At 43.4% G+C, this 17,588-nt stretch overlaps 1 protein-coding gene across 1 annotated transcript in view; it reads left to right on the plus strand.

The window, feature by feature from the left end:
- Positions 1-17,588, plus strand: part of LOC103048567 (alpha-2-macroglobulin-like) — a 51,424-nt gene that overhangs the window by 22,871 nt on the left and 10,965 nt on the right. The window contains exons 14-26 of the mRNA XM_025174969.2: positions 543-688; positions 1,151-1,300; positions 2,520-2,693; positions 3,350-3,428; positions 4,446-4,710; positions 7,001-7,292; positions 8,136-8,262; positions 9,737-9,858; positions 11,814-11,865; positions 13,534-13,617; positions 14,006-14,182; positions 14,796-14,877; positions 16,558-16,714. Of these exons, the coding sequence (XP_025030737.1) occupies positions 543-688; positions 1,151-1,300; positions 2,520-2,693; positions 3,350-3,428; positions 4,446-4,710; positions 7,001-7,292; positions 8,136-8,262; positions 9,737-9,858; positions 11,814-11,865; positions 13,534-13,617; positions 14,006-14,182; positions 14,796-14,877; positions 16,558-16,714 (1,907 nt within the window). The remainder of the gene's footprint in view (positions 1-542; positions 689-1,150; positions 1,301-2,519; positions 2,694-3,349; positions 3,429-4,445; positions 4,711-7,000; positions 7,293-8,135; positions 8,263-9,736; positions 9,859-11,813; positions 11,866-13,533; positions 13,618-14,005; positions 14,183-14,795; positions 14,878-16,557; positions 16,715-17,588) is intronic.

Raw genomic sequence — 17,588 nt, forward strand, 5'->3', positions numbered from 1 at the left:
GAGTTCCCAACCGCCTGGCACACGGAAGGCCCTGAGTTCAACCCAGAGCCTGACCTGATCAGGGGGCAGAAACCCTGGAGAGCCATTGGCAGGCATTACTAGCAGCATTGGCTCAAGGGGCTGAGGCAGCATCCTGGGTTTCTAGGATGGCAAAGTGTTGAAGGGCTCCATGGCATGTGCCACAGGGCCTGTTTTATGTCTGTTGCCCTCCTGTTCAATGGGAGATGTTACCACCGGTACTGGAAGGAGAGTCACCTGCTGATTCATGGATCCCTGAAAGAGGAGGGGGCACCAACCTGACCATTGCCACCACAAACCTTATATCTTGGAGGAGAAGGCAAGCCCACACAACTGAGAAGAAGACAGCAGCTGAAGCCCTTCATCTCCTGAGTCTTCAATGATCCACTTCTGTCTCATTTTCCTCAGCCTGTTGCGTCCCCCTGGAAGAGCCCCATGTCTGACAACTGGAACTAATTCCTTCTAACTTTCCCCTTTTTCAATCTCTCTCTCTTTCTCCTCCACCCGGGAATTTCATGCTTTAGAAGCCAAAGGGGCCTTCCTTTTGAATCTCTTGGTGGATGCCGATACCGCTCCCCTGACCCGCTTGCTCCTCTACACCATTTTGCCCAGCGGAGAACTTGTTGCTCATTCAAGAGACTTCACCGTAGAAAAATGCTTCTCCAACAAGGTAAAGCTGTACGTTTTGCGTTGTGCCCTTAAAGAAAGGCAGAATCTGAATGTTCCAGAGCAGATCTTTTCTAAGCTAGTTGTACTCAACTCTGCTGGAGCCAATGCCCGGAAAGCCTTCCTTGCTCCTGATCCTTTGAGAAATAGCTCTTGAGTTACACTTTTGTTATCTGTTTGCCCAAGCTGGGGTGCCAATCAGTTATGCCCTGGACATACCTGTCCCCTTGAATGCCATTATCTCTGTGGGTTATAATTAAGTTGCAGAATGGAAGGAAAACCCAAAGCATCAGCTAAAATCAAGACTTTTTTTCCTCAGCCAGTAGTTTGGTTGATCCAGTGAAATTGTGGCTTGACGTTACAACATGTCTTCCAGAAGGATGGCTTCATTCCATTCATTCCTCATTCCATTCACTCCATTTGGCACAGGAAGTGACTTTTTCAAAGACCTGGTTTATGTTTACAGGTGAGACTGTGGTTCTCTGAACAAGAAGGCCTGCCTGGCGAGAAAACCCAACTCCATCTTGCAGCCTCCCCCCGTTCACTTTGCGCCATCCACGCCGTGGACCAGAGCGTCTTTCTCCTGAAACCCGAAGCTGAGCTCTCCCCTGATACAGTGAGTCCCGGGTGCATTTGAATGGGGGTCTGGAGGTGCCCTGGCTGCTGCTAGGTTCATCCCCGGAAAAGCCCAGTAGCCTAAACTGCTAGGGCAGGGACAGGCAGGAATGTGGAGATGACCTTGGGGAAGGAATGGATGGACTCTTCAGGGAGGAGGAATGGCAGCTTGGTCCTGGGGAAGCGGAAGATGTGAGAAAGAAAGTCAAGATCACTTCGCCTTGATTCTGTTGGGCATAAGATGGGACAGAGAGAAACGTTGAGGGGTTTTCAAGATTCTGTTATTATGCCCTACAACAGTGTTTCTCAAGCTTGGGAACTTTAAGATGTGTGGGCTTCAATTCCCAGAATTCCCCAGCCAGCATGGGAGTTGAAGTCCACGTGTCTTAAAGTTCCCAAGCTTGAGAAACACTGTCCTACAACAATAAAATAGCATTCCTGAAATCTTTGCAGTGTCTATTTCCTGATCTGGCCCAATTTGCAGGGCTGACATCAATTCAGAGAGAACAACAGAACACTGTCTACAAATTAATTTTAGGGGAAAGTTGATAAATGCACTTGTGGCTGCTGGTTTCATCCCAAGATTTACATGTCCTTAGAGACATATTCAAATGTGATCACTTGGAACCATTTATTTACAATTTACACCAGATGCTAGTGGTCGCAACCAGATTTAAGGGGCTAGGGGAGGACGGTAGGCAGCAACCAGGGAGAAGCAAAGAATGCTGTCCCTAAATTAATATTATGGGAAGAAAAGTAGGAAAAATAGAAGAAGAAAGCATGTAGGCCAAGGGTAGCCCAACTACTGCACCTGGATATCACACTCCAGATTTTTTGTCACAATGTGAGGTGTAGTGGTGAAGGTGGTGGATTAGAACTCCTGGGGAACTTTGGGCTAGTCCCCACCCCCCTCAGTCCCAGAGCCAGTGTGGAGTAGAGGGGAAGTGGATGGACTAGGAGCAGGAAACCTGGATCCTGGTCTTCCATCAAACGTAGAAGCTTCCCTGGGTCTCTTCTCAACCCAACCTGCCTCAGAGGTAGCTCAGTGTAGAATCCCCTGGAGCATCTCTGCCAAACCACATGGCCTCTGTTTTGTGACCTCTAGTGAAGGAGAACTCATCACTTCACGTGGCAGCCTATTTCACTGGCTTATAGCTTGGCAGTCAGGACGTTCCTCTAGTCCAAACCTCCATCCTCAATTGCAGCCTTTCTGGTTTCAGATTTACAATCTCCTTCCCAAGAAAGATCTCCTTTCTTTCTCCTTTGATGACCTTTTTTTGGATGAAGCAAATTTTCATCCCTGCACAGAAGAAGAAACATTCAGACCTGACATGGTTGGCTTCCAACCAGTGCCTTATTTTTCTGAACAGGGTGATTCTTACAAAATATTCAAGGTAAGTATCAAAGTTGCGGTTCCTCATATGGGAGATGCTCTCATTAGGCAAGGAGAAGTGTGTACATGGGGAGGCATGTCTGTGGGTAGAAAGGAAGAGTCTCTTACCCAGATGGAAATGGTAGAGTCTCTGTTGAGCTGAACTAGACTCCTAATGTCTTCCTGGCCAGATGGAAATATACCTTCCTTATTTTCTTAATGGTTTGTCACTGCCTTCTCTTGGAAGTTTTTTTTGATGTCCCTATCTAACCTTCTGCCCTGGGATTTCCTAGTGATCTCCTATCCAAGAATTAACCTGACCCTATTTAACGTCCAAGTTAATATTGGATCAGCCAGGTGCTGCCACCTGCTAAGGCTTCTCTCCCACCACTTGTCAGCTAATCACCCATTGGCTTTCCTAATTTGGATATAGAAGGCCATTGCAGATGCCAGTTTCCATGTGTTGCTTGTCTGTTCCTTTAAGTACCACCCAAATGGGCAGCAATACGTGCAGAGGATGCAGCATTATGAAAAAAAAAAGACTGGAGAGAGTTGGACAATAATATACAGTACTCCTTATGGCTGAGCATCTTAGAGCAAATGGAAAATAAACATTGACAGTTAGTTCCCCTGAGCAGAAAGAACGGTTCCTTAGTGGCTCTTTGGTTCATCTGGCAGGACGTTGGCTTGAAAATTTTTACAAACGCCAAGCTACGCAAGCGTGTCACCTGCTCCAGAGGGCCCAACCTCTATCCCGGTAAGAAATGGAATGGGTGGGAAAGTGATGAGAAAGGGGTCTCTTGCAACCCCAGCTGGTTCCAGGAGTCGAGTGTTGGAATTCTTTCATGTCCTTAATCCAAGTCATCTGCAGAGGTGGAGTCCTGATAGCTGAGGTTTGATCCCCGGCTGCTCTGTTCCAGAGGGGCCGAGAGGGAGTTCTCCTTTTGCCCTCGAATCCATGATATTGTCTGCACAATGTCATTGTGTGCAGATGATGTCACCATGTGGGTGATGCCACTTGCTCTCCCTCGATGCCCAAGGCTCCTTGTTCTGGACTCTCTTAAGCAATTGAGGGCTTCCTGGGTGGTTGAGGACCCAAATCCTGACTTGTACAGAGTCATGTTCCAGCGGGCAGTGGTAGAAATCAAAATCATGAATAAATGTAAATCAATAGACTCTCTTCCCACAGAAGCATTGATGGGTTAAAAAGTCCTGCAGCTAAGCAGAAAATAGTTCACAGGGTTAGGGTTAAGAAAACTCCCATCTGTAAAAAGGTATCTGGGGAAAAGGTTAAAAAAAAAGCAGCCAGAACTATGTGCAGGAAGCATTGCCCCTTTTCTATGTGTGTCAGCGTAAAAGGAGTGTGGCTTTGATTGCACAATCGCAACCATCATCTTGACATTTTTTTATCCTTCCCCCCAAGAGGATACTCCTACATCAGTGATGGTTATGGGGTTAGGTGCTGGGGTTAGGTGAGGGGAGGAATCGAGGGGTTGATAGCGATCACAAAGGGGGTGGAGTTTATGGGGGATCTAACAGGCAATGTTTGGACTCCACGCCCCAAGTTCCATGGAGCAAAGAAGTGATTTGCACAAGTGGAAAGGTCGGGGCCTCCAGTGGTGAAATCAGGACATTTCCTCCCCATCGTCCAACGTTCTGGAGGCCTCCAGTAGTCCACCGTGAACTTATGTAGACAGGTGCCAAAACTGGACCCCTGAGAGGGCTGGTATCCTTTGAGTACAAATCACCACATTGCTTCCTCTTTCTGTTCCAGAGATGGTTCCACGGATAATTCCAGCGGTAGCGTCTAGAATTTCCCCACCATCTGGAGTGTTACCGGGTGCTGCAGGTCTGCCATTCGCTTCCCCAGGAATTGGCCCTGTGGGAGTCTCTGGAGCTTTGCCATTGCCTGCCCCTGGAGTTAGTTTCGGTACTATTCTCGGTGGGTTTCCTCCCATTCCCCAGGTTGGGGTCGTCCACAAAAAGGCACCTCGGCGCATCTTCCCCGAAACGTGGATCTGGAGCCTGGTTATCGTAAAGTAAGTTGATGGCACAGACTAAGGGATCCTCTGGAGACCAACTTCTCCCACCTAGGGGGCCTTCCAGGTACAGTGGTACCTCGGTTCACGAACTTAATACGTTCCACGACTCTGGTCGCGAACCGAATTGGTCATGAACCAAATCAAATTTCCCCATAAGATTCAATGTAAATACGATTAATCCGTTCTGACCCCTACGAATGTGGTCGCCAACCAATTTTGGTCGCCAACCGAATCAAATTTCCCATAAGGTTCAATGTAAATACGGTTAATCTGTTCTGAACATATGTATTTTTTTTTTAAATCACAAAAATATGAAACAAAGTACAGTACAGTACAGTATGACGAGAGAGAACACTAACCTTGCTTGAGGTGACTTCTGGCGTGGAGGATAGGAAGGCGGGGAAGGTGGGGAGGTGGTTATTGTTTGGAGGGAGAGTCCCCCTCCCTACAGGAAGCCACGACCACGTGTGTCAGCAGGGAAAATGGCCGCGGATCCTGTTTGTCACCCGATGCGGAGTTCGCGAACGGAAGCAAAATTTTGCGAACGGTGCTGTTCGTGAACTGAATTGTTCATGAACAGAAGTGTTCGTGAACCGAGGTACTACTGTATCTAGGACTACAGCTCCCCCCATCATCCCCAACCCAAATGGGAAGTTTGGTCTGGGTTGGCTGAGCACCATGGCAGTTGTAATCCAATATTTCTGGAAGGCACCAGGAGAAGACAGCTGTTTAACATTTGCATGGAAGGAGCCTGTCTGCAGGTCATCCTGATTTTAATACTGATTTTTTAAAAATTATTTAAAACTCTCAAGGCAGTTCATGTCACAGCATTCTAAATCTATATTGCTGTGCAGACGTACGGTTCATCCAGGTGTTTTGCACAACTGCTCCAGGACTGAACAACCTTCTATACTGTTTTTTTTCCCCAAAAATGTGGTCAGTTTTAACGATTATGTCCTGTCTTTTTTATGGAGTTCATTGTTGAGATTCTGTTGCTCTTATTTAATATTTTTCTTAAACATTTTGAGAATGATTATGAACAAAAAAAGGTGTAAAAAGAATAAAATACAAATAAGTAAACGAGGGATCTAAGGTGTCATGAAATTGTGGGTTTTTTTTCAAGATATCATTAAATAACTTACGAATTATAAAATGTATAGTTACAAAATCTAGAAACCACAGCTAAGCTTTAAGTTAAGAATATATATTAGGACCCATATGGTAAAAATCACTAATTGAATTTATAAGCTACAATAAATTGACTCCATACTGAGAATCTATTCAAATTGGAATATCCCATGAAGTTAAAATATAAACTCTATCTATCCATCTATCCACAAGAACCTGATGGGGTTCTGGGGAGACTAAGGGGGAAAAAATCATTCACATTCTTATCATAAGAACTTTGCTTCTTGATCAGGAGTTCTGGAATATATATATATATATATATATATATATATATATATATATATTTTATTCATTCATTCATTCATTCATTCATTCATTCATTCATTCATTCATTCATTCATTCCAGAACTCCTGATCAAGAAGCAAAGTAGATGTTAGCCTAAGCAGGGATTCCAAGGAGATAGCAACTACTCTTAATGGACACTAGGAGCACCTACCTCCTGTTAGTAATATATATATATATATATATTTACTAACAAGTTCTGTGACCTGAAACAGTTTGAAAACCACTGCCAAAGACCCAAAGCAATTTAAGGTCTAAAGGGCACAAGAAGACAGCTATTGTTAGAGTCGGGGGTCAAAAAACCCAGGCTAGGTTTCTTCCGAGACAGGCAGATACCTAGACAATTGGAGTTTGAGTGGAGGTGTTCGGAGAATCTAGCAGTCCAGATTCATAAGGGAGGAAGACTGAAGAGTAAAACTAAGTCAAGGGATCACTAGTCTACAGTGACAGCTAGTTAGATTGTTAACTGGTATAACCTTGGCAGTTCCTTTGCTGTCACAGTAATTAACACTTGGCATCTACAGAAGCTTGCTTGGACCTTCAAAGCCTCTAATAAGCAGACATTGTATCCATGGATCAGTGCATTCAGTTTAGCACCAAGAGGTAGGTGCTCCTAGTGTCTGTCAAGAGTAGTTGCTATGTCCTTGGAATCCCTGCTTAAGCTAACATCTACTGAAAGCTGTGCTCCTCCTGGGCTGATACTCCACTCTTTCTTCTATCTTGGAGGTGGAATCCTAAGAGAAGCACAGTAGTAGCTTGCTTCGCACACGGGTTTCTAGAATCCCTTCTCACATTTCGTTCTCTTGTGCCCTTCAGTGGTTCTGAAGAAAATAGGAGTTCCCACCTCCATCAGTCCAGTAGAAACAGTGATGTATCTGAAGAATCCAAACAGATGGCTGTTCCCGTGACCATCCCAGACACCATCACCAAATGGAAAGCTGGAGCTTTCTGTCTTTCGGCAGACAGGGGCTTTGGCCTGGCCCAGCCCACTTCTCTGAATGTCTTCCAGCCGTTCTTCATTGAACTCACCTTGCCGTACTCTGTGGTGCGAGGAGAAGCCTTCCCACTCAAAGCCACCATCTTTTCTTACCTCACACGCTGCCTCCGGGTAAGGAGCGCTTAATAGTTGCTGCAGGATCTTCCCTTTGGATTCTTGAAATTGTCTGGTCCTCTTTCTTGGTACAATCTCTTTGTCTGCTTCTCCATTTCATAGCTGTCCATTGTTTGCATTCAAATTCTCAAAACTGCCTGAGATTTGACTTGCCCCTTCCAATTTGCAAAGAAAAAACTCACTGCCCACTTGTTCCTATACATCTCAAGCTTTTACATTTCTTTAAGACACTGTGTCTGCATTTCTCTCATCCCCATCTTCTCTACGGAGCTGGCTTACATTCCCTTTTTTCTTCTAGCAAATAAAAGAGTTTGGAATGGGCATTTTCATTTTCTTATAAAAACAATCAACATTCACCAAAGCTTAATCCAAGCCAATTTTTATCTGAAGTTCTGCCCACATAGTAGCCTTCACCTATCAGATACCCAGTCTCTACCGCTACCACCAACACCACTACTTTATCTTTCCCTTCCTCCCTTTTATGAATCTTTATTTACTTATTTGTTTATTTGACACATTTATATGGCCACCCATATCACAGCATGTGATTCTGGGCAGCGTACAGCCAACAATGAAAACAATATTGCAGCTGTTACAAACTTAAAAAATAAATAAAAGCAAGATGGTGGGAGAAGAACATCCATCAAAACACACTATAACCATCATGCAGAGTCCCCGTGGGATCTCCAAGGTCACTAGAAAAACCACGTTTTCAGGGCCTTCTGAAAGGCTAACAGGGATGGGGCTAATCTTGCCTCATAAATGATGATTGTGGACTTTTCTCTGCACTGGAGTGCCACTGCATGGCTTCCCTATTGACATCTTTTTCTGCATGGACAGGTCACAATATCTCTGGCTCCTTCTCCTGACTTTGGGGCATCCCCTATGCAGAAGGAGGAGGACTCCTACTGTATCTGTGCAAATGGAAGGAAAACAGTGTCATGGATGGTAACCCCTAAATTTCTAGGTAAGTGGTCACCCTAAATAACCCTTTGGGGTCAGGGAGACCCCAGAGGAAGAGGAGCCATTTCATTTACTTAGACGATGATCTTTTAATATCTTGGATTCGAGATAGAAAAGGCTGATGTGAACCAACAAGAAAACTCCTGTACGATTATTTGAATATTTCCCCTTCATGTATAAAGTAAATCAAGGAGCAGATTTTTAATGATAATTTCCCTCTAGGATAGACCTCCTAGTTGTTTGGCTGGGATGGAAAAAAAAGCACCACAAGTATCCTTGTCCAGTAGAGTTTCCATAACCCTACTCCCATTGTGCCTATGAATCAGTCTAATGTCTCTTCTAGATTGAGTGGGGGAATGAGGACAGCAAAACGGGTGGAGTTGCATTGGACAGGTAGTACCGGCTGGGAGAAATTCTTTGTTTTTTAATTGATCTGTCTGCTGTAGGGGTTACTACAGTTTCCACAAGTTTCTATCAGAAAATGGCATTCCAAGGACTGCAAAAAGGGAGTTGGGGAATGCATTTAACCCTGTGGCTGTAGGTTGTCCCTAGACAACCCTAGATCCAAGAATCTAGGACAATCCTACAAGGGAACAAATAAGCTCTAAAAAGAGGCGCACTGTCAAAATACTCAGTGGGAACCCGTCACGCTCTTACCTAATCTCCAAAGCAATGTGTGGAGAGAAAAATCATGTCAGGTCAGAAATCAATGCTCTAAATATACGTAATGATATGTGGGAAAGACCTTGGGAGACAGGGTGAAGAAATGCTGCCAAGAGAATGGCCAGATAAAACACTGCATAGCCTGCAGCTGGACTTGGAGGGGGGCAAGAGGCTCAGAAAAAAAACCTCCCTAGTTTCTCAGGCTGTAAAGGAGACAGCGGGAGACTAGTACTTTCAGACCTGCAAGATACTGTTAATATGGCTTTTTAATAAAGTAGAATTAGCTCATCTGGTTGTGTTTCCTGTCTGGTTTATCTAGTAAGACTGACATCAGTCTTGCAAGTCTGATAGTACAAATCTCCCATCGTCTCCTTTACAGCCCAAGAAACTAGGGAGGGCCTCTTCTGAGCCTCTTGCCCCACCCACTATCCAGCTGTGGGCTATTGTCAGGTTCAGCCCAAAGAACTCCATGAGACAGTACAGGTCTAGTTCGATAGCTTTTATTAGCTTTCACCCACAAGACAGAATCTCTCCAGACTGAATCTAAACTTCCCAAGCCAGCAAGCAAACACCGTGAATTCCTTAGGGTGGTGCCAGTCTCATCCTCTTAACCTTCCCATGCTCCTGCTGGGGGCTAAGGAAATGCTTATCTCCCCAAGCGCTGCCTTCACCAAACCATTCCATCACAGCTGTGCTGTCTCTTATCTGACTGTTCCCTAGGCAGTGTTTCCTGGCCTCGTTTCCCAAGGTCTTTCCCGCATACCAGTACAATATAAGGATAGCATATTGTAACAAGGTGCCTGTTTTTGTCCTAGGGAAGATGAACCTCACAGCAAGTGCAGAGGCCTTGAGCTCAGATCAGCTCTGTGGGAATGAAGTGGTGGAGGTGCTCACCATAGGAAACAAAGATGTCGTGATCAAGTCACTATTAGTTGAGGTTTGTGGGATGCTTTAAGCCTGGGTTAGGAATGAGGGGACATAGACTTCTGGGTACAGCAATGGCGGACTAACATAGACTTCTGGGTACAGCAATGGCAGAGATGACACTGAGGCAATTACTGATGGCTGGGCGATGCGCCCCAGCTAGCAGAGCTTCCCCAGACAAGAAGGAAGATCGCCCATCTGAGCTCCAGTGAGCTGCTCCTTGGGAGAAGGCTGGCAAGATTGGAAGGGATCTTGTCAGCAATGATTTTCCCTTTTTTTCCTTTTTCACTTTGTTTCCCTTTGGATTACAAATTTTACAACAGAAAAAGTGGCTACTACAAGAAAGGCAGTGAAAGCTACAGAAGTGACAACAACAAGGAGGGGATCACTTACTGAAGGCCAGCAGATGACAGAAAAAGGGATTACTCGAGAGACTTTACATAAAATGTTTGAGGAATTAGGGAAGAATGTTACTGCATCAGTTAAGAGGAAGCTGACTAATTTAGGAGAGAGAATAGATTTACGTTCATGGAAAAATAGATGGATAAAAAACTAGAGGACTTTAGAAAAAATAATTGGAGAAGTTAAACAGAATAAGGAAAAAATAGAAATTTTGGAAAATAAAGCAGAAGTAACTAACCAAGAGATGGAAAAGGCCCTAGATAATGTGGCTCTTTTGAAATTAAGAGACAAGGAATTCTGCTCCAGACTGAGGGCAGTGCAAGAAGAACACAGTGAACTGGAAGATTCATGGCAGATTGATCTTATATATGGTAACTGCAGCAAGATTACTGTATGCTCAAAGATGGAAAAATAATGAAATTCCCACAGTGGAGGAATGGATTGTGAAAATGTCAGAATTTGCTGAAATGGCAAAGCTGACCTGTTTGATTAGAGAAAAAGCAACAGAAACTTTTTTGAAAGACTGGAAACCTTACATGGACTTTTTGCTGAAAGAAGAAAAGATGCGGACTAAGCAAGAGGTTGAAGGGATTTGTCTAATATCTAAGAGGGAGGGAACAATATACCATTGTAATTAACTGTTGTAGAGAAGGTCAGAAGTCATTATATTTCATAACTTTCTTTTCTTTTCTTTTTCTTTTCTTGCACCTTTTCCTCTTTTCTTTGCTTCCTGCTTTCTTTCTTTTGCTTTAGATTTGTCTTTTATCTTCTGTAACATTCTTAATAAATATAAATACATTTCTGGAGTCCTTGGTGCTCTCTGAGCTTGGTTATTTGCTTGCAGACATTTCATTACCTGTCTAGTAACATCATCAGTGCTAGTGAGTGTGGGGCTTTCTCTCTGTTTATATACAGTAGCTTTTACAGCAATATAGAACAATAGTTTTATACCATATAAAAACAGGGAGCAAACCCCACAATCACTAGCATTGATGATGTTACCTAGTCAGGTAATGAAACGTCTGCAAGCAAACAACCAAGCTTAGAGAGCACCAAGGACGCCAGAATTCAGCCCTGAGCTACAGATATTCTCTTCTACTGGGATAAATACATTAAAAAAAAAAAGGAACAAGGAGACACAAATATACCAGAAGAACTATCCTTTCTTCATGCTCTAAAGTACTCCTGATGTCACTCTTGCAAGCCAGAGACTTCTTCATGGGTGCAAGGGGCCAAACCTAACATTCCTCACCTAGTCAACTGGATAAAATTTTACTCTCCCTAGGGGACCAAGCAAATGGATCTTTATGGGGCCACTGAAAATGGGAAACAACACAAATTAATTCTGTGTTGACCTCTCTAGTGCTTTGAATTCTACTTTCTTGGCTCTCAGTGTGTAAATTCTCTCCTTGATGGATCATCTCTCTTGTTACTTGTTTCAACTGCATTTCTTCCTGTTTTTTTTTCTTTTCTTAGCATAGATGTTATTTCTACAGTGATTTTCTTAAAGATTCTAACACCCATCTTCACCTCTCCCTTTTTCCTTCCGTTTCTCTTCCGGTGAAGCCTGAAGGGATTGAGAAAGAAGTGGTCTTCAACTCTCTTTTCTGTGCACATGGTACGTTGCCCTTCTATAGCACCGAGTACAAGAACAAAACTCATTTGAGGACTGGGGTCCCCAGGATGGTACACACGGGAGCCATCTATCCAGGAGGTTCTTACCTGTAGTTCATCTAAATGCTTTTAATTAAAATTTGTTTAATTTTTAAAGAGTAGAGAATATATGTACCTCAGGGTTGAACTGTTGGGTCCTTGGTGTTCTCTGAGCTTGATTGTCTCTCTGCAGACATTTCATGACCAGGCTAGGTAACAACATCAGTGTGAGGGAGTGTGGAGACTGCATGAAAACAACGCTCAGAGAACATCAAGAATGCAACAGAAAGACAAGGAGCAGTCAAGCTACAAAGGAATATGTTAACTTCTTGCATTGTTTTTATTTTGAAAAGTCTCCCTGGGCTTCATGCTGATTCAGCAGTGTCTACGAAAGGGATAAGGTGGTGGGGAGAGTGGAAACGGCACTGCCACCATATGGCACGAGCCCTACTCCTTTTCTAATTGCGTTGCAACTACAGGTACATGCCCAAAGGGGGCAGGGTTTATGCTGCAACATTGCTTACATCACTCTGAGGAAAGAGGAAGTGACAGTCAAGGCTGCTGCAGAGATTCCATTGGTCCTGAGAGGGCATGGATTTTGATGCAATCAATTTGAATTGATTAATGACTTTGTGTCAGTTCCAGGGCTGTACTGGACTTTGCAGGGCAAGTCAAGGACTATGCTTCGAAATGGACAATTTTGGGACCCTTTTGCTGTTTTTTTTTTAAATTATTATTATTATTATTATTATTATTATTATTATTATTATTATTATTATTATTATTATTAATCTTTACTGTCAGGGACCAGATGGTTTTATGGGACTTATTCTACAGGAAATAATGGAAAACGTGTTCCATACCGAAGATTCTTGCTGGTCCAGCTGTTGCCACTATCACTACCAAATCTTGTACCCACTTATTCTGTTTATTTTAGTAACATGACTTAGTGCTTTTTCAAACTTTTTCAAATCAGGGAACCTGTTAGTTTAAGAAAAAGATTTCTGGAATCTCTGATCAAGAGAAAAATTGGCTGTGTTTCAGTTATTTATTTATTTATTTATTTATTTGCCCTTAATCTCTCCCAGTATCCCATCAAGTTCTTATGGAACTATAGGTTTCCATGGACCAGAGTTTGACAAACCCTGATTTAGTGGAAGATTTGGTTAAGAACGACAGGGTTAGCCTAAGATGTCATGTTTCGACATGAGAATAAAAAAAGAAAGTTGATGGTTCAGCTTGAAAAGGACTACTGAGATTTGTAATTCTCTCTACTTAATACAGCAACAAGCCTGCTATTGATGAAACATGGACCTGTGTGCCACTTGGACACAGGTCTTATCTCGTTTTAAATGGTCTTTACTTTAATACCGCCTTCAAACCTCCCAAGACATTCGTTCCATAGTTGAACAGCTCATGCTGTAAGGATGAGATACTCCAAGGCATTCATGAAAACTCAGCCTAGGTGAGAAGAAGGTTGAGGGAAGGATGGAAGGGGTCTCTTGAACAATCTGGTTCCTGCTAACATCACTACCGTGCCACGCCCTTCAGCTCAGCTGTCTAAGCAGAGCATGCACCAGGAGGCCAGCTAGAACAGCAGTGCACCATGATCTAAGTTCTGTTTTTCTTATAGGAAAATCTGAGTCCAAATCTTTTCCCCTGGAGTTACCAGGGAATGTTGTAGAAGACTCAGCCAGAGCCTCCTTTTGTGTGCTGGGTAAGTGAGAAACTGTGCTATCATTTTGGAATTTTATTCTGTCCCTGGGCACTCCCATATAAGGCCCCTGGGTCAGTCTGGAAGCTGATCCAACCCTGTATATTCCTGTGGCACCAGCATGTTGGATAGCCAGTGTGGTTGGTGGTAATTGTAAACAAACAAACAAACGGCATGTGTAAAAATTAGGAACATTAAACAGCCACACCCAGTTGCCAAAGGCCTGTGTCCCCATAGGATCATGAAGGGAACCTGTGGGAAGGAGGGTGACTAAGGCTGGGAGTAAGTTAGGTAGATTTGTCTGGATACTCAAAGCAGTGACATCTTCTGAGGGGGGATCAAAATCACCAAGATTATCTCTGTCTTCTGTCTTCCTCTTTCCCCATCTCAGGAGACATTTTAGGAGGAGTGATAAAGAACCTCCATCAGCTTCTCAAGATGCCCTATGGCTGTGGAGAGCAGAACATGGCCCTCCTTGCCCCCAATATCTACATCCTGAACTATCTCAATAAGACTGGACAACTGACCGAGGAGATCAAATCCAAGGCCATCGGATACTTAGTGGCTGGTGAGAAGCATCCCAGGACAATCCCACAGGAATTCCCCTCTCACTGTTTTCCTGCTGAAGTCGAGAGCTTTCGAAGGCTTGATCTGCAGATTGGTCATTGGTATTGATTGAGGAGGTTGTACATTAGGACAAATTTGATTGGCTGAGACATCTTGGAACCCTTCCAGATGTTGGTAACAAAAGGCATTAGGGATATTGCTCAGTGACTTGTTCTTCTGGTCAGTCCAGTTGTCCTGCAATAGCAGAGAAGAATTAGAGTTAATTACAGTTTATTGTAAGCTACCTTGAGTGTTTATGCAAAGAGAAAGGAGGGTTATAAGTGTAATTGTAAACAAACAAACAAACGGCATGTTTAAAAATTAGGAACATTAAACAGCCACACCCAGTTGCCAAAGGCCTGTGTCCCCATAGGATCATGAAGGGAGCCTGTGGGAAGGAGGGTGGGGGTGCAGCCAAACATACCAAATAATATTCCAATTTTGATTTGGAAATTCAAAGCCAGTTTGATCCAATTTCTAAGACAAACTGACTTTCCAAAATGAATCAGAAACTTGAACGGAATAATTCAATTGGATTCGGAAAGGGCTGTGTTAATGTTCATCTTCTGTTTCAGGCTATCAGAGGCAACTGAACTACAAGCATTCTGATGGTTCCTACAGCACCTTTGGAGAAGGTTCACGGGAAGGAAACACCTGGTACGATTTCTTTGTTCCTAATGTAGTATTTCTCAAACTTTCTACAGGGATGGACTACTAAGTCCACCTTCAGAAAATGTAGGAGCTCTCTAATTAAACAAACATCACTTCAACACCACCAAACTCTCACAGCGTGAGAGTTTATGTTTTTCAGTGTAAAGGCCTTTTACGAATTAAACGATGACCTCCAAATCCAATTTTATGATTCCGTGATTCTATGAATTACGGTTCGATAACTCCAGTTTTTGTAATTTTAATCAAAAATAGTTGATTTACTGCTTGAATTATGTTATGTACCCTGGGCCATATCATGGCAACAGCTCTTAGCATAGATATGCTGGTGGAGAAGGTTATACAGTAGAAATCTCCATGTAGATATAATGGGCTATGAGAATAACCTTGAGGAACAGGAGGAAGAGTTGCAACCAAGACAGAAGTCAGATAAAGAAATTGAGTCCAAAGCAGAAATGTAATTTGAGAAAACATCTCAGACTTGAGCCTCCTTAGTTCTCTTGTAGATAAAGGCAGGGTGGAGAGAGGCACATTCAGGCTTCCAAGATTCTGTTACTGTAACCCTATAATAAAAGTAATTTTGGTATTCATAACACTGGTTTCCAAGTCTGGTCTACCTTGAAGGGCTGACATCACCAAAAGGCTAACAGCAAAAATATCTCCAGTCTAATTTTTAGATATTTCTCACTGTATTTCCAATTCATTCTTTTCTTTTCTTTTCTTTTCTTTTCTTTTCTTTTCTTTTCTTTTCTTTTCTTTTCTTTTCTTTTCTTTTCTTTTCTTTTCTTTTCGTGTAAAGTTACAGTTCCACCGAGCATAGCACATGCAGACTTACCATTCAGAAGTGCGCTGTTCACTGCTGTCAGTTCTCTGAATGTTAATACTTGTGTTATTACTAGGAAACGTCAAGGAATGAGTTTCCAGTCACTGATCCATTTTCCTGAGCCAGCTTGCTGGTGGGGAATGAGGGCAAGAGGGAACAGAGGCAGCACACGGATTCTGAGCAGCTGACTTGCAGTGAACAGGGAGGCTGTGGTGGACCTCCTAGAGAGAAAGGAGCAGGCAGTACCACCTAGCTGGCCTTGGCTGTCCATCCCTCCCAAAAAGCTAAACAGGGTTGGATCCATTTAGCGCTTGGATGAGAGACCACTAGGAAACCCCATGGCTTTGGGCTAAACCTGGAAGCTGAAACACCATCCCAGAAAAAGGCACTGGGAAGTCAGTTCCATGTTGCTGCCAAGAGCATTGCACAGGCATTTCCATGTGGTCACCAAGAGTCAAGCTCACCTTGAGGGCATTTTTACCTTTTTACAAAAAAAAAAAAAGAAGAAGAAGAGTTCTAAACAAGGTGAGAATGCAATTTATACAGCAGGGAAATGGTTCATTCCTCCCTACCAAGGGTCCTGCACGTGCGCAGTATTGGAAAGAAACATGGTAACCATACCGAGCAGGAGCATACTCAGGAGTGGTCAATAAAGTCAAGATAGTGCCTATAACCGCATAACTGCCATGTTGTAGGTAAAAAAGGGGGCTTTGATTGCACAGTTGTAGCCGCCATCTCAACTTTTTTGGCACCCTCCTCCAATGGATGCTCTGTCCCAAGTTGGCTGAAGATTGCAGGAGGTTGGGCACTGGAAAAGGAAAGACGAGCTCTGGGCTGTCTTATAGGCTGACGGCTTTCGTGCTGAAGACTCTAGCTCAGGCGAGACCCCATATCTTCGTGGATAGCAAGCACATCACCGATGCTCAGAAGTCCCTGGCTGCAAGGCAGAGAGAGAATGGATGCTTTGAGAGCACGGGATCTCTTTTGAACAATGCCCTCAAGGTACAAGAGGCGGGTCAGAGAACACTGTGATATGTCTTTGGAAGTGAGAGTTGGGTATATCGCGAGGAATTGAAATGCAGTGGGAATGGGGCATTTGAATCATGCAATGGGCGTGATCATACCCAAAGCGATGAGCTCAAGAAGGAATGGGTGCTGAAGGAATGTGGATTGAAGATACATGTGGGTCGAGTTCATCTGGCCATATAGAGAATGAATGGGCATTACTCTGGATTTATAATCTGGAAGGATAGACATGTGCTCTCTTTCCATTTATGAACTGGTACAATATTGACAAAATGGAGAGGCTCATGAGTATTCTGCAGTCAGGACTTCATGTTTAAGGTAAAACATTGACAGAATAACTTCTGAGGGTAACATATAATTTGTGTGTGTGTGTGTACACGTGTGTGTGAGGGTACGTGTCTTTGTTCTTTCCTTGTACTTTCTTTTTTGCATAGAAAATAAGTTTTCTTAAAGGATGGGCAGGAACGCCCAAGTCTAGCCTTCTTCTGCCACCTCTTCCCAACATATCTCTGTTTTGATTCAGGAAAAAGTATCTATCAGGATTAGAAGTTATGGAATGACCGATCCTCCATGAATTTCATGAAGACCGTGTCACTTGACGGGGGCTATCACCATATTTAATAGCAATGAATTTCTTAACCTAATGGGACGTGGTGCCAAGAATTAGGGTAGTGTTCAGATATGGTAACAGTGATACAACAAAGGCTGTGCTCCCAATTCAGAGGCATCCAAGGAGGAGCAAAAAAATCAACATGGCATTTGAAGCTGTGCAATTGAAGCTCCACCCCTTTTTTATCTGCAATGCCAGTAAAAAACAAGCAAGGCTTCAGTCATGTGCTCACAGCTGCCA

Source organism: Python bivittatus, unplaced genomic scaffold (assembly GCF_059951505.1).
Source record: "Python bivittatus isolate LINGU-HERP-01145 unplaced genomic scaffold, Pbiv_v1 ctg000810_np1212, whole genome shotgun sequence".
NCBI classification, from domain to species: domain Eukaryota; kingdom Metazoa; phylum Chordata; class Lepidosauria; order Squamata; family Pythonidae; genus Python; species Python bivittatus.